This window comes from Arvicanthis niloticus, chromosome 9, assembly GCF_011762505.2.
Source record: "Arvicanthis niloticus isolate mArvNil1 chromosome 9, mArvNil1.pat.X, whole genome shotgun sequence".
NCBI lineage: Eukaryota > Metazoa > Chordata > Mammalia > Rodentia > Muridae > Arvicanthis > Arvicanthis niloticus.
Window position 1 is genome coordinate 51,909,014 of NC_047666.1, and position 21,312 is coordinate 51,930,325.

Sequence of the window (21,312 nt, forward strand, 5' to 3'; positions counted from 1 at the left end):
TTTTCAGTGAGGTGTCACCAGGCCTTGTAAATGTGACTCACTGGTAGCCTAGGTTCTGACCAGTCCTTTGGGGAAGAAGGAGAATTTAGAAACTGTTATGATCTAAGCGACAGGAGTCATAAAGTCATGCTATGTGACAGGTCTCACATGGCTTAATATGCCAGTGCAGCTACCCAGGGGTGCACTGGTCCTGTATCTCAGACTGCTTCAGCTGGGCCTGCACACTCCTTCCCTCAGATGGCCCCACAGCCTGGCCAGCAGTCAAGCAGCCAGCCCTCCCAAGACTTGGTCAGCATCCCTGTTTTCTTAGAGTCCCCTCTTATGACATTTCCCTTTGTCAACAGGAAGTAGTCAAAAGAGCGCAATGCCTGACTCCTGACTGACTATCACCCCTTCCTAGTTCCTCTTTTTTTTTTTTTTTTTTCTCGAGACAGGGTTTCTCTGTATAGCCCTGGCTGTCCTGGAACTCACTCTGTAGACCAGGCTGGCCTGGAACTCAGAAATCCACCTGCCTCTGCCTCCCAAGTGCTGGGATTAAAGGCGTGTGCCACCACCACCCGGCTAGTTCCTCATTTTTAATAAAACAAAAGAGGGACATTAGCTTACAGTTGATTCCACAGGCTCCGCCCAGGGACCTGGCAACAGTCATCACCTGCCCTGTAGCCAGGTGTTTCAGGTGTGGTCTGTGTATAAAAGGATTGCAAGGATTGCCATCATCCAGCTCTCTCTCTCTCTCTCTCTCTCTCTCTCTCTCTCTCTCTCTCTCTCTCTTTCTCTCTCTTTCCATGTGTTTCTGGACAGCCCCACCTCCTCTCTCTTCCCCCTCCCTCTCCCCATATCTCCTTCTGTCCTTCTCCGTGGCCCATCCTCTTCTCTGCCCTCATGGCTCTGTTTTTGTCTGTCTGCCCATCTACCTGTCCACTTGTCTGCCTCTACCTTTTCTCCAGATCCTCACTCCCTTCCCTCCCCCAAATAAATCCCCTTATACCAGATTTGTTGCTTGGTGTAGTTTCTCAGGGGGATGCCTTGGCATGGACCCTCCAGGTACCCACTCGCTGAATTATATTTCATAACAGAAACGGCTATATTATTGTTGGTGGCCAAACTTCTCCCATATCTGTGAAGAAATATGGAGCCTTTTCTTTGTGGAAAGGGTGTATACATGTGGTGGGGGTTGGGGGAACTGGAGTGTTATCGTGTCTGTGGGGAAGGGTGCAGACTTCCCTGCAAAGGTAGAAGCCATGACATGCTACTTGTTTGGGCCTGTTTCACAAACTTGCTACGAGACTCTGATCAAGTCTGATTCCAAGAATTTTAATAGCAACACTTGCTGAAGCTACTCTTTTTCTATTTTCTGTTGAACATCAGCAACAGAGAATTCATGGAAAATTGAGATCAATGAGGCCAAAAGAAAACTGATGGAGAACATTCTCCTCTATAAAGAAGAGAAGCTGGACAGCATTGAGCTTTTTGGACCCTGATGACTGGAGCACAACTGAAGACCCTTATTCTCAACTGAATAGACAAATGTCCGGTCAAGGAGGAGGTCTTTGGCTGTCCAAGGTCTGTTGAGACTCATACAACCCCAAATCAGCCTGAACAGAAGGAAATATGGCTTCATCAGAGTCGAGTTGCAGGGAGGGGGCAGGGGGGACCTCAACTTACACAGACACCGAACTCCAGGAGGGACTCCTCCTCTTTGAACCTTCTTAGAGGGCTATGAAGTGGAACACCTTTATGTGACCCAAGGCTTTGGGTAGTTTTGTGTTCCAGGGAGCCCATGTTGATTACCACCTTAAGAGATGCTGTTGCCCTAAAAGTTCTTGGTCCTCCACAATGGACAGAGCAATTCTGCAGCATCTGTGCTGTTTTCCAGAGTTTTCATCTGTCAGTCATATTTGCAGACAGCTTTCTGCAAATTTCCACCTCTTAAAAGACCTTCAGTTGGTGTCTCAGCAATGTTTGACCCATCTCTCAAGTTCAGGACTAACTACAAAAGCAGGACAGTTGGCAAAGGACTCCTTCTTCAGTTGGTGGTGATCTCGTAAGCCACTGTTTATTATTTAGGAACTGCCTGCTTTTCAGCTTTGTCTTCCTGTCACACCCAGGTTTATTTTAATGGAGACTCAGAGGTTGTGTGTTATTTATAGCTAGGTGAAGAAGCATGAGAAACAATCTCATGTTTGATTCTGCTGCTAGTTAAGTCAATCACTCAGTGGGTGGTAACTCAGTATCCTTGTCAGGTAACCCTACTCTATTCTCCCTCGGGAAGAACAGAGCTGCTGTATTCTGCTTTCCTGAGGATAGGTGTAGCGGCCATAGAAGCACTTTGAAAATGTATCTGTTTTGTTTTATAAATTAAGTAAAAGATATTTAGTTCATGTTTCTGCCATATAGAAAATGTGTATGAAGTGAATATATTTTTGAAAAGTCATGTTGCAAACCTTTTTGTAAAACAAAGCTATTTCTAATTGACTATTTAAAAATAATTCCACTATAGTGACAAAATAAAAATGTTTGTAATCTAGCAGATGTCTTATAATTTTGTGTCTGGGTGAATTTGTATACCGAATATGTTTGACTCAAGGACTCTTGCTTTTGCTTTTATTTCTGTATTTATTGTTTGCACAAAGTGTGTGTGCACATTTATGCATGTGCATATGGAGCTCAAGAGATGACTTGGGTTTTCAATCCTTCTTTCACAGGTTTGTTTATTTATTTTGCTGTTACACAAAGTTAGCTGGCCTATCTCTGTCTGTGTAGAAGTACTGAGATTATATATACCCTTGTGCAGCCAGCTTTTATGTGTGTCCTGGTATTTGAACTTAAGCAATTTCGGACATTGTCACTTTAGGGCGGGGGAGGGGTATCGGCAGTGCCACCATTGCAGGGGTGGAGCACTTGTATGGATATTAAAGTTGCTTTCATTTTTACTGTTACAGTGTTGGCAGCACATGTGTCTCTAATCCCAGCACTTGGGAGGCAGTGGCAGGTGGAATTTTATGAGTTTGAGACCAGCCTGGTCTGCAGAGCTATTTTCAGGACAGCCAAGGCTATGCAGAGAAGAGCCCGTCTTGAAAAAAATCAAATCAAATCACAACAACAAAACGAACCCCCCCCCGCCCCCCGCCCCCGCAAAAAACCCAGCAAACAAAATAAAGATGGCTTCTGGTTAACCTTCACTGTCAACTTGGGTTAACAAACGCCTAGGAGCTAGATGTTATATTCTCTGATTGTGACTATGAGGGAGTTTACAGAGAGGATTAACTGAGGACAGGAGACTCTGAGCATGGAAGGCCCTATTCCATGGGCTGGGCACCTACACTGAATAATTTAAAAGAATGAATGAAAGAAAGGAAGGAAGGAAGGAAGGAAAGTGAAGCCAGCTGAGTGTGGAGAGTCTTTTGTCTTCGCCACCACAGTCATGAGCTGTCTGGGAATGACGGACTTTCTTTAGTAGGATAAACTCGTCTCCCTTTACTTTTTTGATTGTGGATGGGGCGTTTTATGTATCACAGGCTGGCCTGGAATTCTTGATCCTTACCCCACCCACCCCCTCCCCAACACCTCCAGGGGGCTGGGATTACAGGCTTGCATGACACCTGAATTATTTGGTGATTAGGATCAAAAGCTTGTTTCTCCTGTAAGTGCTCTGCTATTGAGCTGCAATCATTACCTTTTCTGGGGTTGGTGTGGGAAGGTTTGAAACAGGGTCTCAAGTAGTTTGAACTCTGGATCCTCTGGCCTATGCCTCTCTAGATGTGGGATTACAGGTTGGCATTACTTTTTATTTCTAGAAGTGGTCTCACTCGGAAGCCTAGGTTGATCCGGAACTCATTAGCTGTCCCAAACTGGTTTCCAACTCACAGCAGTTCTGCAGCCTCAGCGACCCAAATGGGATTACAGATGAAAGCCACCATAGCTGCTTCATGCTCCCTGCCTCCCTAGCCCCCATTTAATATTTTTTAGTTGTAGGCAGGGTCTAAAATGTCTAGGCAGGACTTGAATTTGTCAATCCTCCTGCCTCTTCCTGAGCAGTTGGCTTTACAGGTTTATCCAGCAGGCCTGGCTGGTTCTGTTTTGTGTGTTATTCGGCTTGTGCCTTCTAACCCCAATTCCGTCACTTTCTGGGTGTGTCACTTGGTTTTTGCCGAACCACAGTTTCCTGCATTGTAAAAAAAAAAAAAAAAAAAAAAAAAAAAAATGGGGCGACAACGCCTGGCACGCGCGTCCGGTACCAAGGGGCCCACCCAGACACCCTCCATTGGTATTTTCGGCTCTCGGGTGTCCCCAGCAGGCCCCCCGCGCTGTTCCAGGGCCACGTGAGAAGCTCCACCCCCACATCGCTTCCAACCAACCAGAAAGCTTCGTGAGGCGTAGGAGCACACCCCAGAACGTCGGACCAACAGGCGCGCTCCGTCTTGCCCGGAGTCACGCCCCTCTCCCGTTGGAGCAATAGGCGCTGGCTCCGCCCCTGCCGCACGCCGGCCGCCGGCCGCAGGGCAGGTTCAGCGGGCCTGACGCCGAGGCTGCGGAGTAGGCGGTGGGGCCGAGGCCTTGGGTGAGGGCGCGGTGTAGCGCTGGGCCGGGTCAACTGGCGGAGCTGAGGTGACTTCCGGCGCGCGGCTCCGGAGGCCAGTGTCTCCCTCAGGCCCGGGGCGGGACGGGGCGGCGGGAGCCGAGCGGCCACCCCGCCCGCGGCCCGCCCTTGGCGTCCGGGGCCTGCGGGCTCGTGCAGCCCAAAAGGCGGCTTCGCACGCGCTCGGCGCCTCGCGAGGGGCTTCGGAAGGTTGACCGCTGCGCCGCGCCGCGCCGGAAGCGCCTGGGCCTCTCGGGAGTGGCGCGGTGTTGACAGCTGCGCTCCCGGACTTCGGCTGTGTGTCGTTCGGGCTCGGCGCTGGGCCCGTGGGCGCTTCTCGGAGCGCTGTGGCGTCCCTGAAGCCCGCAGCACTGGGATGGGCAGACGACAGGAACTGGAAAGGTGAGTGGGGCCAATCCCCGCCGTTGCCCTAGCGGCTTCCCGGTGGCGAGAGGTGAGCAGCCCCGAAGGCTGCCGCTACAATCGTCGTCCCTCTGTCCCTGGCAGGTGCCCATGGCGTCGGAGCGGCGCAAGGTCAAGTATCACTGGGGCAGCACGTCGGAAGGGTGTCCCAGCAAGCGCAGCCGCCCCCGGGAGCCCCGCAATGTGGCCCCCTCCAGCCGGCCAGGTCGCAGGTGTGCGTCTCGTCCTCGAGGGGCCAGCAGCCCCCAGCGTCTGAAAGTCCGGCGCGGGGACGATGTGGCCCGCGCTTCTCGGAGCTCAGCTCGCCGCCGCACCTCCTCTTCCTCTTCGTCGTCCTCTCTCTCTTCGGGCTCAGGTGCGGGTGGGGCCGCCTCCCCTGGCTTCCTGATTGCGAGCCCTCGCAGATTACTTACGTCCAAGGGGTCCTCTCTGCACCCTGCCCACTCCTCCCTAGAAGAAATGGCTTCTCTGCGGAAGGAAGCTTGTAGCGTTAAGGTACGTACGTGGCAGCGACGTCTGGCAAACGGTGAAGTCCCATGCACGTGGCTTGAGGGGTGGAGAGAAGAAATTTGGTGGGAAGAGAATAAAAATTAGACCTTTTTGTCTAGGGCCTGGGTGTGTGTGTGTGTTGGGGGGTGTTCAGGGGGTAGAGCTCAGTGTAGAGGGAGTTTCTAAACTTTGGTGGCATTTGGAAAGCTTGACAACGGTTGTGGCCTGCCATCCCAGAGAGAGTTATCTCTGTAACGTTTGGGGGATTGTAAATGAACAGTGCGACTGGAGGATCACCACAATGGAAGGTGGAGTAATACCCAGGAAGGAGGATGTAGATTTCAGTTTAGACTTTGCTGGAGAGAAGGCACATACAGCTCTTGAAGGAGGACCCAGGTCCTATGAATCACCTGTTATAAGAGCCCAGGTCCTCTGAATCACCTGTAATTCCAGCTCCCAGGCATCCCATTCCTTTGGCCTCCATGGTTATCTGCATGTGCATTTACCCACATACATGCACTTAATTAAATTGTCTTTGTACTTAGAACCACTCTGAATCGCAGCTAAGGAATTGGACTCTTAGTGTGGCTTTTCTCTAAAGTTGTGGATTCCTGCATGTTGACCTTTTCTTTGGATGGTTTGGTTAACAGGTTTTGGATTTTTGAGACGGTGTCTCTCTGTAGACCAAGCTGTCCTGAAACCCACAGATACCTACCTGGTTTAAAGGCACGTGTCACTACACCTGGCTTGGGTGGTTTTTTTGTGTATTAGTAGTTATCTTTGGAGATCAACTCAAGTCAAGTTTCCCAGTGGAAGCACACAGTGGGGCTTGTAATTTCTTGGAGCAGATTGAGGAGTGCTTCTAAGAGCAGACCTGTTTCAGGTTTTGAGTGGATTTACTGAGGGCCTGTTTTGTGCCAGGCAGTGTTCTAGGAGTATGAGATTCTTCAGTAATTGTAAAACAGAGGTCCCTACTCTTCTACTTGTACTACAATGTAGATTTTGGAGCTCTGGTAGTCTTAAAAAGTGGTCAGGCATTGTGTATGTAGTGTTTAGAGAAAGTCTCACTCTGGGGGAAGATGGGCTGCCCCTAGGGAAAGCAACAAAGCTAGTCTGTAAGGAAAGGGAGTTTAAAACCTTTCCTGATGGTTTCTTTTTTAGAAGGCTTCATTTAGTCTAGGTTGAACTCCATATTTACCCAAGGATGACTTTGCAGTCCCAATCCTCCTGTCTACCTCCTGAGTGTTGCACTTACATTTGACTTTCTTGGTGGTTTTATAAATGAAGCTGAGTCTTGGCTGTTTAACTTGGGAGAGCTCTTTGGCTAAGTTTTTTTTTTTTTTTTTTTTTTTTTTTCCTGAGACGTGGGAGGAGATTCGTGGGAGCGAGCGGGATTCGAACCCTCGGGTCAGAGAGAGAGAGCGCAGAGGGCCCCGCGCCCTCTGCAGGCGGACGCCTTACGGGCTGCGCCACCGCCGGTTCGCTAGTGTTTTTCTTTTTAAAAATTTATTTCTATTTCATGTGCATTGGTCTTTTGCCTGAATATGTGCGGGTGTCAGGTTGCCTAGAACTGGAGTTAAGACAGTTGTGAGCTGCCCTGTGGATGCTGGGAATTGAACTTGAGTCATCTGAATTGAGCCATACTAGTGCTTATAATTGCTGAGCCATCTCTCCAACCCCAAGTGTGTGTGTGTCTTTCTTTCTTTTAAAGATTTATTTATTCATTTAATGTATATGAGTACACTGCTGCTGTCTTCAGACACACCAGAAGAGGGCATCGGATCCCGTTACAGATGGTTGTGAGCCACTGTGTGATTGCTGGGAATTGAACTCAGAACCTCTGGAAGAGCAGTCAGTGTTCTCAACCTCTGAGCCATCTCTCCAGCCCTGTTTTATAATCACGTGCTCTACAGCTGAGTTTCATCTTCAACTCATGTCACATGTTTTCTTGATAATAGACTTTATAGCCTGAGCTCTGGAGGGCAAGAGGAATTTTTCTAAGTTCACAAATAATGGGGAATTGAAAAGTTGCCTTTGGCAGAACAGTACTGACTGTGGCTCAGATGTAAGTCAGGTAAATACAAGCTTTTGCTCATACAACTTCATTTTGTTAATAGTTCATCCATGTGGGTTTTGGACCTTATCAATGTTAGATGATTGCATTTTTGACACACAGAACCCCAGTGTCAGGGACAGGAATTTTCAGGCTCAGGCTTTGCTGCTGATTGTCAGTTAATTGAGGGTATGGCCTCTAATCTGTTTGAGTCTAATCCTAGCCTGGTTTTCTCTTTCATCAAGGCTGTCTGGGTCTCCTTTGGTAGTTAGCGCTTGAGTGCTATTGTATGCCCAACATTCTTTTTGGTCACGGAGCCAGGTGTGATGAGAGGACTGGGGAGATGGCCCCACGACCTCCTTCCTTGTGACCTTGATGTCTTGAGTCTCAGGTATTGTGGGCTGCCACAGCTGAGGAGTATTGATGAAAACATTTTCCCAGGGTCTTCTCAGGTTGCTTACTCATTGTCCTCCCCAGCTCTGCCTTCTTTGACTTCAACAGGTGCACACTTACCTTTGTGTGCTCCAAGCTTTCAGCTCAGCGCTCTCAGTGTTAGGACACAGAATGTTCAGAAGGAAGATGTTCGAGTACTTTATTTAGCCCCTGCTGGGAATGACTGGCTCAGGACCTCAATATGCTAGACAAGTGCTCTATCACTGAGTTATATCTCCTTAACAGACAGTCCTGATGTGTGCCTCACTTTACCCTTTTTTTATTTCTTAAGTCTGAAGTTGACTCTTGTTTTTGTTTTGAGAGGGTCTTACAGCTTAACTTGGTCTTTGAAATCCTGATCCTCTTGTCTATACTGCATGTTGGCATGGGTGTCCCTACCATGATGGTGATGTTGTGTCTGCTTGCTGCAGCTGACATTCTTGCTGTTCATTAGGCTTAGTGGGAAGTGACTTCATATTCTCACTGGTTCTGCTTTTATTTTTAATTTTTGAAACCAAAATTTTAATACATAACTCAGACTTACATGGAACTCACAATGTAGCCCAGGCTCACTCATTTACAGTGTTCCTCTTACCTTAGCTTAGTGTTGTGATTATAGGTGTGTGTGTGCCACTATATCTGGCCTGAGAGACTATGTTTACTTTGAGAGGAACTTAATATAAATCCTCAAGCTTCAGTGAGTGCAGAATGCCCTGGGTTCACATATGTTGTGTTTTACAGCTGGGGAGGATTCATGTTCCATTGCCTTTGGGAGGGCTCTACCATTCTAGGCTAAGAGTGGTCCTGAGTGTTAACACAAACTAATCATAGTCTAGCTTATCCCCTGTAGACTCTTGGAATGAAGAAGGGAATGGGTGTGAGAATGACTTGGTGCACGCTGAAGTCATCTTTGGGAGAGTACCCTCCTAACAGCAAGGTTACAATTTGGGGAAAGAGTTCAAAGACTTGAAGGAAGATTAGACCATAGGAACAGAAGAACTCACTTAGGACTGGGGGACTTGAGTTCCTTGGGCCAGTCCTATCTTTAGTCAGGGTCTTAGGTTTCCTGATTTTTGTAGTGGGACTGGGCTACTTCCAGTGAGAAAACAATGAACTGTTATTTTGTCTAGCACTGCAACTATACTGTTACATCTCCATGCTCCCTGCTCACTCTGGCAAGAGGATGTCATGATGCATTTTAGAAGTGAATTTTAAGTAAATGACTAAAGCTTTTTTTTTTTTTTTTTTTTTATATGAGCTTTTCACAGTAGAGTGGGAAAAAACTCCTCTCTGGTAGAGTCTTAACCTTGTCACACTCACTTTCATTTCCCTTGGGCTGATGGAACCACTAATGACTTGTCATTGACTAAGTGCTGCAGATAGGAAATTGCTCTTGGAACAAACCTTTGAAAGTTTCTTTTAAATTCCAGGTTGATTCTAAAGATAGTTCTTGTCGCTCTACGAAGTCTGAATTTGCAACAGAAGCCGAGGGTCAGAGTGATGCTATGGAGGAACCCAACAAGTTCCAGAAAAGGAAGAAGGACAGGCCTCAAGACCAGGGCTCAAGAGTGATCTACCTGAAGGCCATCCAGGGCATCCTGGGGAAGTCAATGCCCAAGAGGAAGGGAGAGGCTGCCACTACTCCGGGGAAGGCAAGCGTGGGAGAGTATTCTAACCAGGAAGGACCAAGCAGGAAGCTGGAAGGACCAGCCAGGAGTAGGGAAGGACCCTTGACCAAGAGTTTGGAAGGACCGTCCAGGAGCCGGGAAGAACTGGTCAAGAGTGTTGAAGAGGGACCAGCTGGAAAGGTTACAGTTACTGTTCCTCAGAAAGAGGAGTCGCATACAAAGGTTAGGGTGGAGAAGGAAGAGTCTGCACTAGAGAGGAGCAGCTTCTGTGACAGAAGAGTGATTATAGATTCTGTGAAGAAAACTAGTGAGGAGCTGCTTGGTGACCGAAGGACAGTCATTGACAAACCCTCTCCATCCCTAGAATTTTTTGATAACTCTGACTCTCTTGCAGATATTCAAAAGGTAAATGAGCACACACTAGGTTTTTTTGGTTCTGTTTTTTGGGTTTTGAATTTTCTTAATTACATATATTTGTCATTTAGTCTTTCTAGTTTGATTCTAAGAGATATAGATGGTACTATTCTTAGTGTCATCCCCATCCTGACCTCTGTTCCCACCATTAGGAGGATCAAACTCAGGGCCCTAGGAATTCTAGGCAAGAGCTTTAACTCTTAACTCCTAACTCCTCGGAAAATAGTAATTAAAAGCAATACTTTATTTAACGTGGACTCCAGGAAATTAGAGCCCCTCTTCTGCCACCACTTTTAGTTGTTAATAAACTTCAGATCAGCTTTTAAAAAAATACCTTAAAAATTATATTAAATGTAGGATATAGGTTTGCTTGTATTGAAAAAGACCAACCAACATGATAGTGGCTTAAACAAAATAAAATTTTGTCTTAAGGCTGGGTCCCATCCCAACTTCAGGGATCTTGGTGCCTTCTGTCTTGATACTCTGCCCTGCTAAGTACAGTATCCATCTTATAGCCTGAGCTGGGGATGCTGATAGAATTGAGTTTGTTACTTAGACATTGGCCAGTAGAAGGCAGATGAGAGAAAAGGAAACAGTACACTTCTTTTCTCTTGAGAACTTGGTTCAAAAATTGTACACGTTGAGTCTTCTCACACTTATTTAGAAGCATCTTTAAATCCAGTAATATCTAGCTTCAAGGGAATCTGAGAAATTCTGCCTTGAACCCGCAGTGTGTAGTCATCAGGTTCCATACTGATGGCTTTCATCTGAATCTAATTGCATTGCAAAAGCCTTTGAATCACATAGGTTAAATTTACAACCTTTGTAACCTCAGAGTGGGATTAAGGTCAGTGTGAATTCTGGAGGGAGAGACCATTCTGGAACCACAGCATTTGGTGAGGGAGGGGTTCCCATAGGAGGGCTGACTTGTTGCTTCTTTTCTCTGCAGCACACAGACAGAGAGGTAGTGGTGGAACATCCATCTTCAGGGAGCGACTGGTCGGATGTGGATGAGCTGGCCACTGTGAGGTTCTCCCAAGAGGAACCTGTCTCACTGAAATACTCAGCAGTTCCAGAATCTTCTTCCTTTCCCACTGACTATGTTATGTACCCTCCTCATTTGTATAGTAGCCCATGGTGTGACTATGCCAGCTACTGGACTAGCAGCCATAAGACACCTGGTTATCCATTGGTGGGATCCAGCAACCATGACTCAGCACAGGCTGGGAAGAGCAGCCAGGATCTTCAGAGTGTTCACTCCTCCAAGTCCACAGTGAGTACCCAGAGCATCTCCAAAGGCCTAGACACTGCCAAGGAAGGTAGGTCCCAGAATTCCCACTCACTTCGATTCTCCAGGAGCACAGAGGAGGAGAAGGAGGCAAAGGGAAAGAGGACATTCCAAGAGGAAACACCACTTCACCACACCAGAGAACATACATCCAGCTCTTTGCCAAGGAGCCACCGGGAGCTGAGCCTGGAAGAGGGCTTCATCGATACCCACTGTCATCTGGACATGCTCTATTCCAAGCTGTCTTTCAAGGGGACCTTTACAAAGTTCAGAAAGATTTATAGCAGCTCCTTCCCTAAGGAGTTTCAAGGCTGCATCTCTGACTTCTGTGATCCGAGGACATTGACTGATGGCCTATGGGAGGAACTCCTGAAAGAAGATCTGGTTTGGGGGGCCTTTGGCTGTCACCCACATTTTGCAAGATATTATAATGAGAGTCAAGAAAGAAAGCTTTTGCATGCCTTACGCCACCCCAAGGCTGTGGCATTTGGGGAGATGGGCCTGGACTACTCTCACAAGTGCACCACACCAGTTCCTGAGCAGCACCAGGTACTGGCTCTATCTAGTCTGCTTTCCTTCAGACATTTCCTTTAGTGGGTGAACTTCCCAGTAAGGACTGAATATTTTGAAACTCCCAAACTGGCCTTGAAATTGTGGTCCTTTTGCTTCAGCCTCCCCAGTGGTAGGATTATAAACCCTTGCCACCATGCCCAATTTACAAACTCTACTATCTTTTAGTGGAGGGCTTTGTTTTTGTTAGTTTAGTTTGGTTGGAAAGTTTGTATTGTTGACGATTAAATCTAGGATCTTTGCAAATGCTAGGAATGTTCTCTGCCACAGAGACACACCCCATAGCATTTCATTTTTTATTTTCCTTTGTAAACTTAGCTAACCTGGAAATTGCTATGTAGACCAGGCTAGCTTAGAATTCAGAGAGCTCTTGGCCTCCACTTCCCTAGTGATATAATTAAAGGTATGTGTCACCACATTTGACACTATTAGGACTTTTACAAAAGTAAGATGGAGAAGAGGCATTTTGAGACTTTGCTTGCTTGCTTTTGTTTTTTTGAGATACGGTCTCTGTGTGGTCCTGATTGTTCTGGAACTAGCTCTGTAGACCAGACTGGCCTTGAACTCAGATTCATCTGCCTTTGCATCTCAAGTGCTGGGATTAAAGGCTTACGCCACTGCCACCCAGAACATTTTGAGACCTTTTTAAAAAATGACATTTATGGGCCGGGCGGTGGTGGCGCACACGCCTTTAATCCCAGCACTTGGGAGGCAGAGGCAGGCGGATTTCTGAGTTCGAGGCCAGCCTGGTCTACAGAGTGAGTTCCAGGACAGCCAGGACTACATAGAGAAACCCTGTCTCGGAAAAAAAAAAAAACCCAAAAAACAAAAAAATGACATTTATCTATTAGTCATGTATGTGTGTTCATGTGAATGCACATGTGAGTGGAGATCAGAGGAGTTGGTTTTCTCCTTCCACTCTGTGGGTCATGGGAATTGAACTCAGTTGTCAGGCTGGGTGGCAAGTGCCTTTATCCACTGGTTCATCTTCCTGGCCCTTATTGAAACAACTACTTTTAAAGCTCCATTTTGATTTTAGTGGTGTTCATATGTGGATGTATGTACATGAGTGCAGGTGCTGGGGAAGGACTGCAGAGGGTGCTTAAAGGCCCTGGTGGAATTCCAGGTGTTTATGAGCCTCTTTACATGGTTTCTGGGAAATCTGCTCAGGTCCTCAGGAAGAAGAGGAAATACACAGAACTGTTGAGCAGTCTTTCCAGCTGCCTGTTTTGAAACTACTACTTTTTGTTGTTTTGAAACAAGGTTTCTTTGACTAGCCTTGGCTGTCCTGGAACTCACTACATAGATTAGGCTGGCCTTAGAACTCAGATTCTCCTACCTCTGCCTTCCAAGTGCTGGGATTAAAGGTGTCTACCACTGCTGCCCAGCACTCTGGAAGCTTTTTATGGCTAATGTCAGTGATAAGACATCTGCTTTTTATCTGAAAGCAGCACACTTTTTCTTTATTCATTTTCTTGTTTGAAGTTAGATGTCATGTAGCTCAGGCTGTCCTTGAACTATCTAGCTGAGAATGACCTTTAACTCTTGATCTTGGGTCTACCTCTCCAAATATAGCACCATCTCACAGGTTTGTTTTGTTTTTATAAAATGAAGTATACCTGTTAAGAGAATATTTTAAAAAGTACAAAAATGTATTAAGAAGAATGTAGTTCTCTTTCAATTTGAGATAATGACTATAGCCATCATAACGTTTTCTTTTTCCTGAGTATTTTTTGAACTTGGCATTTAGGTAGGGGAAGAGTCCTTTCAGTGGATTTCTCTGATGGACAGTAGGAAGCTAGGAGGCCTTTGAAATCTTAGATTGTGCCCATCCCACAGGCTATAGACCTTGGGGCTGGAGTGTTGGGGTCCTGACTGCAGAATTTGGCTTGCTGGTTTTTATCTGGCTCTTTTCATATCTGGCTTAAGGTGGTAATGTGTTAGCCATTTGACACATATATAAAGTAACTACATCTGAACACATGAGGGGGAAAATAAAGTCTCAGGATAGTGAGACATAATGCTCTGCTTTTCCACTTACTTAGTGGAATCCTCACTATCTTACTGAGGATTTCTTTTTTTTTTCTTTCTTTTTTTTTTTTCGAGACAGGGTTTCTCTGTATAGTTCTGGCTGTCCTGGAACTCACTCTGTAGACCAGGCTGGCCTTGAACTCAGAAATCTACCTGCCTCTGCCTCCCAAGTGCTGGGATTAAAGGTGTGTGCCACCACCGCGAGGATTTCTGTTGTAGTTATAAATACCACAAGCACAAGAAGTCAAGAGTAGGGACCTGGAGGCAGGAACTGAAGCAGAGGCCTTGGAGGAATGCTGCTGACTGGCTTACTCCCATGGCTTGCTCCTCCTGCTTTCATACATACCCTGGGACTACCAGTCTAGGGGTGTGCTCATGTCTGGGCCTCCCCATGTCAACCATCAAGAAAATCCCCCACAGGCAATATTGATAGGCAGTATTGGCATTTTCTCAATTAAGGTTCACTTTTTCCAAATGACTCTAGCTTGTGTCAAATTGACAAAACATTAACCAGGATAGTCTCAGTGGCACAGGTTAGGTGAGCTACGGGAAGAGGAGCAGTTCAGGGAGCTCCTCACCAAATTGTCACAGTTGTATAGCTGGTGTTTAGTGGAAGTCTGCTTGTTGTCAGGAACCCTGCTGAAAGGACTTGATAGTACCTAAGTCATTTGTTAGATTATGAGGGGCTCAGATCACATCTAGGGTCCCAGAGTCACTCTACTCAAGCTGAACTTGGCCAGTGATCTTCTGTCACTTGGTTTGGTGAAATGAGACTCAAGATTAAAAAAAAAAAAAAAAAAAAATTGCTGGCTGGAGAAGGGCAGAACACATACCTTAGATGTTTTTGTCAACATGGGGCTTTAAGCTGAAGAGAAAAAGTGACTGCTATACTTTTGACATAAATCTTAAATTAGATACCTGGTAAAGTGAATAGTGACCAGCAAGCAACCTGTTTTCATTGGCTGAAAGTCTTACTTTGAGGGGAAGAAGAGCCAAGAGGATTGTGTTTGCAGTATTGGGAGGAGTCAGAGCTGACAGTTGTAATTGCTTAAGCACTTAGCATGGGCCATGCTAGAGTTCTAGGTCTGATCACAGAACACACATGTGGTGAGTAGCCATAGGTACAGGCTGTGAGGCTTAGTTTTACCAGATACTTTCTGAAAGATTGAGAAAATAGTGGGGGGAAATGTAGAGTAGTTCTCATTAAGTCTTTCCTTGTTTTTATGTTTGTGGTCATGGATTTAACTATTTAACTTCCAAGGATAAGGCCCTAGATATTTCCTGAGTACATTACACAGATTAACCATTAAAAGGATCAGAATACTTTGAAAAGCCAAGAAGAATGGAGTTTGTTCCCACTCAACTTCCTTGAACCCTGAGTATTTGTGTTTGCCAGGAATTAGTTATTGAAGTAATAATTGTTGAGGTAATGAGGATGCAAGAAAGACCTGGTTCCCTTAGGAGAGTTGGGTTAAGTCTTCAGTCACTGAAATGACACAGCTGAGGACTGTTAGTGGGGGAGAATGCTAGGATAAATAACACAGGTTTACACCCTTTCTTGTTTAACCCTGCATGCTAGGGAGTTTTACTGTTTTTATAATTAGGATGTGTATGTCAAGCTGTTGTATATTTACTGTTAGAATTCTCGGTAAGTTGCAAGGGACAGTTGGTGGTTTGTCTTAAGAATACCTGCCAAAGATTAAAGGAAATGTGTTTTTATAGGTGGTACCACCCTCCTCATGCAGTGGCTAGACTCTAGGGCTTTGGGCAGATGTTCTGTGACAATTTTAAGAAAACAAAATAGAAGGGTCAGGGAGCTAGCTCAGTGAGTAAGAAGATTTGCTGTGCAATCTCGAGGACCTGAGTTTGAATTCTAGCACCCACATAAAAACATTTGTTTCTGGTTATTGTCCTGTGCTTAACACTGGGATGCCAGTGAGATGGCTCAGTGGGTAAAGGCATTTGTCACAAAGCCTGATGACTTGAATTTTACCTTCTAGACTCACTTGGTGGAAGGAGAGAACCAACTCCTGAGAGTTGTCTTCTGATCTTCCCTTACCTCCCACTCCCCGCCCCAAAACAAATAATAAAGATGTGATAATTTTTTAAAAAGTTAAAGGTGGGCTGGAAAGATGGTTCAGTGTTAACAGAACTCATGGCAGCTTATAACTGTAGCTCCAGTTCCAGGATATCCGACACCTTACACACACAAACACACACACACACACACGCAATACCAATGCACATACAATAAAAATAAATTATTAAAAAAATTATTACACACATGCATGCAACACCAATGCACATACAGTAAAAATAAATTATTACAAAAAAGTTTAAAATGTTACATTAGAATTAATATTGGCTTTTGCCCCAATTTTGAGAGGATTTGGCACATGGCTTTAGACTTGTCAATGTCATTCCTAAGTGGACATTACCAAAAGTGTGTTGTTACTGATGCTGAACATACAAGCATGGGCTGTGTTCTATAGCTACAAAAACTGCGGATGGAACTCTCATGTGAGACAACTTGCTGAAAAAATTCTGGTACTATTTACTGTAAACCTGGCCATGGTAGAGGAGAGATAGACTTAACTCTTCTTGTTTACTTACAATATTAACTGGATTTTACCAGCTCTACAGAATGAAGTAGAGCTACTTATTTAGAAAGAGACATTCAGAAACTGTGATCTCTTAAGACCTAGGCATTTTATTGGAGGGGTGTGTGAGTGGACAACTCTTGCATAGGGAAAGGTCTAGAAGATGGTTACCTCTTGAAAGTTGAGGGTGAGGTATTGAGCTGAAGGACAGCAAATTGGTATTATGCATTCTAGATCTCTGGCTTTGCACCCTTGCACAACATTCCTTGCCAGCTGCTCAGGGAACCAAACCTCAGGGTGCTGGGACAGGGTTCTCAAGTTCTAGGTTACTGCTTTCTGGGTTGATCGTAGTGTCTCCCCAGGGAATCAGTGAGGATTGTAGGTTGTTGAGCAGCACAAGGGCTTTGAGGAATCTGCAGTGTAGGAAGGACTAGTAGATAGTAGTCATGTTTAATTCTTTTGTACAGTTTAGAAGCAAAGAGTTAGAGACAGGAGAAGTACCCAGACATAACAGACAGAAGGGCCACTAATCAGCTGCTGTCACTTTGTTTTCTCTCAGGTGTTTGAGAGGCAGCTGAAGCTGGCCGTGTCTCTGAAGAAACCCTTGGTCATTCACTGCCGTGAAGCTGATGAAGATTTGTTGGATATCATGAAAAAATTTGTGCCCTCTGACTACAAGATCCATAGGTTAGGAGCTGCAGTTTGAGTGGGCACATGGCACTCCTGCACAAGCTGCAGATGAAATGCAAGGAAAACAGTCATGCTATTTGGGTGGTTTTTGAGGCCTTTTCGGTCTGAATCCTTAATACATTTTAAAAATCATTTGAAAAAAATTTTTTTTTAGATTTTTCACATATGAGTACTTTAATTACATCATATCTACCTCTCCCCCCTGTTTTACATTAAAGAAAAATTTATCAGTTTTGAGACAAGGGTCTTGAAAGCCTAGGTTAGCCTGGAACTTATAGATAACATCCGTTGCTTCAAACTCCAGAATGCTGGGATTATAAGGCGTGCCAGCACACCTGGCTTCCTAGTATGTGTAAAGTATTAAACATTAAGTAGAACCACATGAAATTTTTGGTACTTGTCTCTGCTTATACAGCAGTAATTTTTTTAGCAGTTTAATACCTTTTAATTACAAATGAGCTAGAAGGGGCTTCCTGGTCTCAGATGTGGGAGAGGCTGATGTAGGGTCCAATAGCTCAGCAAACAGAGGACCTTCCAAGGTTTCTTGTATTTCTTTTCCTTACTCGAATTTGAAAGCTCTTTTTTTGTTTTGTGATAGGCGTTCATGTTAATCCAGACCAGACTTAAGATATATAGCTGAGGATTACTTTGAATTCCTGATCCTCCTATCTGTCTCCCCTCTGCTGGGATTACAAGTATGCACCACCATCCCTGAGTAAAAACTCCATTTATCCCAGTTAGCATTAAAGGTCCAGGTTGTCTACCTCAGTGGCAGCCACAGTCTTAGTCTAAGAAGCTTCCTGCATCCTATACTGCATGTGCCAGGCATGGCCCCCTCTCTGGGATGCCATTGGGGACTGTCAAAGATGGACTAGGGCTGCTAGGGATAGAGTATGCAGAGTGTGGGACAGAGGTGGGCATAGATACAGAGAGAGCCCAGGTGGGGCCTTTAGGCTGGCTGGAGATGGTTGGTGGTTGACAATTGATCCCTTTAGCTGGTCAGAAGGGACGAGCAGTATTCAAGGAGGCTGCAACCAAATTCTAGGTCTTGTTGGGTGGCAGAAGGGAATGGGCTTTCATCCGCTGTGCTGCCACCCACTGGGTACTGAAGCCATGTCTGAGGTGCAGTGGAGAAATGATTGGTTGGGTTTTCAGGACTTTAACAATGGCTGTCTTTAGAGAGACAGCTGGACCAGAGTTAAGAGACTTGATGGAGAGCTGTGGCTGCAGGAAGCCCTGATTTGCAGATGAGTTGACAGTATTTCTTGCTTAAGAACATGAACTGCTGTCACATTCAAGAAGAAAATTCTTAATCCTAGCTCTTGAAAAGCAGAAGCAGGTGGGTCTCTGTGAGTTTGAGGGCATCCTTCTCTGCATAGTGAGTTCCAGGGCAGCCAGGGTTATTGTAGAGAGACCCTATCTGAAACAAACAGATTCACTTGTGAGCTACTCACCATTATTTTCATTTGGCCATTTGTTTTTAGTGCATCTGACAACAGAGGCATGCCTTCCATGCTGTAGTTGTAACCTGGGGAAGGCAGGTCTTTATTCCTTCTATCTCCTCTATTATACTTCGCCAGCCTGTGCCATGGCTGTAGTTGGGTCAGATGGCTGCCCAGATTGTGGGGTGAAGGTGGGACTGGTAGTGTTCAGTATCTGAACCTCATGCCAGCTTGGTCTTGCTGTGTTGGTCTGACTCCTTTCTCATCTCGCTCTGGAGTCTGCTTGGGTGTACATTTTTCTTTTCTAGGATCCACTAATGGGGGCTGCAGGCCTGGAGGCAGCTAGGGGCTGCTGCTGAGGCCTGGGAGTAAGCCCTGAACTATACTCTCCCACAGGCACTGCTTCACTGGCAGCTACTCAGTCATTGAGCCCTTGTTGAAGTACTTCCCTAACATGTCGGTGGGCTTCACAGCAGTGCTGACCTACTCCTCCGCCTGGGAGGCTCGGGATGCCCTTAGACAGATCCCGTTGGAGAGGATCATTGTGGAAACAGATGCACCCTACTTTCTCCCTCGCCAGGTAGGACTGTCTTCAGACCGACCTGAGGCACTGAGGCGAGTGGGTGGGAGGCTGGCTGGGCCCGAGTCCCAGTGTCTTCTTGGTCCACCTTGTGCGATATAGGTGTCTCCCTGTTGTTACTCTGTAGAACCAAAAGTCCTGGGGGCTGAGAAGCTGAAGGGTAACCACTCTCTTCCAGGCAGTGGAAAGCCCTACCCTGTAGAGGGTAGTCCATGGAAGCGTGGGACCCTGCTCACCCAGAGCCCCCCATGACTAGGACTCTCCCTGCACCTGCAGGTAAAGGGGTCTCTACAGGGCAGCCCCAAAGAGGTCCTTGCTGGGGATGGGATGGGGACGCTCTATGTGACAGACATGTGCAGAAGGCACAGCGATGATGGAAATGCTTGCTGTCTTCCAGGTGCCGAGAAGTCTTTGCCAGTATGCCCATCCAGGCTTGGCCTTGCACACAGTTCGAGAGATTGCCAGGGTCAAAGAGGAGTCACTTTCCCACACTCTGTCGGTCCTCCGAGAGAATACCAGTCGTCTCTACAGTCTTTGAGCAGGGAGCATGAGCAAGGCGTCTTCTGGCAAAGGTCATAAGAGCTGCATGTTTCTTAGCAGTCAACAATGGGAGTCTTTTCTCTGGTGTAAACTACTAACTGGCATGTCCAGTCTGCAGTCTCTGGGCTGCATGTGGCCAAGGAAAGTTATGAATATAGTTGAATAGAAGATCTTAAACTTCAGGATTTATGTATTTTGTAATTAGATTGCCTGCTGCTTACATGTGAACTTTTAGATGACTGTGTTATATTACAGTGTTAAAGGTTGGACTCAACCTGGTAGAGAAAGTAAATCAAAGGCTAGTGAAGATGGCTCAGTGGGTAAAGACACTTACTGTGTAAGCCTAGTGAACTGAGTTTGATCCCTAGCACCCAAATAAAGGTGGAAACCCCACAGAATTGCATGTCTGCCTAAACATGCACAATTACAGTAATAATAATTTAAAAAAAGAAAGAATGTAAGTTTAGGGTTGGTATTAAGCCTGGTTTGTTGGGCTTGAACTTAGAACCTTTTCTCTTTTAAACCCTCTAGGATGACCAGTGGCGTGATAGTATAGGACGGGTTCCATCTGTCTGTCCAAGGTGAAGGATGTGTTGGAGATCCTGTCAAAACTCAGCAAACCAGGATGTTACCTTGAAACCTCATCACATGGCTTCCCTTGCTGGTTGCTGGGTGGGTGGGTACTGTGGAATGGATTTGAGGTGAGGAGGAGTTTTGCCTGTTGGCCACAAGGCCCCGAGGTAATCAGCGAACAACAGAAAAAAACCATTTGTGACACAGAGTACAATGAGATGGCGAGTGTGGATCCCTGCCCTTTGGCCTGGGTTTCCCAGCAGTCTGAATAAAGTCACCTCTTTATCTGAGCACATGTGGATATATAATCTGGTCCCTTCTTCCCTGTCATGAACTTCCTGAGGGAGGTCTCCCGGGCATTTTCTGCAACCTTGGCTCAGGTGCCACCTTATTCCGTGGTTGCCACTGGTTCTATGTCTCTGAGGTACCTATCTTTATGATCTCATGGCTATGTGATGGTGTGTCCTGTGAGAACTTAAGAAAGAGGTCTTCCTGAACCCCAGAGGAGGCAGGCTGTCCACCCTCAGTGAAGCCCCTGTGGCAGGTTGCTGAGCATCGGGGCCCTTTTTGTATCTTTTTCATAAAACACTGGGCCAGGAATATTTCTCTCCTTTCACACTTCTCAGTCTCCCTGTGTCCTTTCCCATGCTGACGTTCCCCGTGCTCACTGGAGGCTTTGGTCATTTGGATTGTTGATGCTGAGCAAGCAGCCTAGAGTCTAGATGAGGTGACTTCTCCCTGGCTGCTTTCTGTGCTCTGTTTTATTTTAGGGGCCTTCATTTGTTTGAGCAGTATGTGATCTAAATAGATAGCTTTGTTCTGGTCTCTGTAGTACCTTGTAAAGGTGGACTTACTTTAGGCCCTGGAGGTGATACTGGCCCAGGCTGTACTGTGAGGAGAACCATGTCCTGGGTCCAAAAGGATGAAGTTGTGTAGTCCAGCACTTAACAGTAGGTCTTTGGAAGGTGTACTTGAACCTT

The 21,312-nt window shown here is 46.1% G+C and overlaps 2 protein-coding genes and 1 long non-coding RNA gene across 4 annotated transcripts in view; 2 read left to right on the forward strand and 1 right to left on the reverse strand.

Moving 5' to 3' along the window:
* Positions 1 to 2,527, forward strand: part of Irak2 (interleukin 1 receptor associated kinase 2) — a 55,053-nt gene extending 52,526 nt beyond the window's left edge. Inside the window, exon 13 of the mRNA XM_034512415.2 lies at positions 1,369 to 2,527. Coding sequence (XP_034368306.1) covers positions 1,369 to 1,481 — 113 coding nt within the window. The 3' untranslated portion in view covers positions 1,482 to 2,527. The remainder of the gene's footprint in view (positions 1 to 1,368) is intronic.
* Positions 1,482 to 4,434, reverse strand: LOC143443503 (uncharacterized). The gene is made up of 2 exons (XR_013112563.1): positions 4,359 to 4,434; positions 1,482 to 4,165 (listed from the first exon to the last, which is right to left on the reverse strand). It is a non-coding gene; the product is annotated as an uncharacterized LOC143443503 (long non-coding RNA).
* A 127-nt stretch (positions 4,435 to 4,561) lies between these two features.
* Positions 4,562 to 20,622, forward strand: Tatdn2 (TatD DNase domain containing 2). Of its 2 annotated transcripts, XR_004607622.2 has the most exons (9): positions 4,562 to 4,981; positions 5,087 to 5,497; positions 9,407 to 10,009; positions 10,968 to 11,855; positions 17,067 to 17,194; positions 19,036 to 19,219; positions 19,398 to 19,495; positions 19,617 to 19,791; positions 20,291 to 20,622. XR_004607622.2 is itself a non-coding variant. In XM_034512110.2 (8 exons), the coding sequence occupies exons 2-7, from the start codon at positions 5,093 to 5,095 to the stop codon at positions 19,755 to 19,757; spliced, it is 2,349 nt and encodes a 782-aa protein (XP_034368001.1). In that variant the 5' UTR covers positions 4,566 to 4,981; positions 5,087 to 5,092; the 3' UTR covers positions 19,758 to 19,791; positions 20,291 to 20,622. The 2 variants fall into 2 exon arrangements, 1 of the variants encoding a protein (XP_034368001.1); XM_034512110.2 differs by lacking the exon at positions 19,398 to 19,495 and having other exon boundaries at positions 4,566 to 4,981.
* Positions 20,623 to 21,312: the final 690 nt, after the last annotated feature.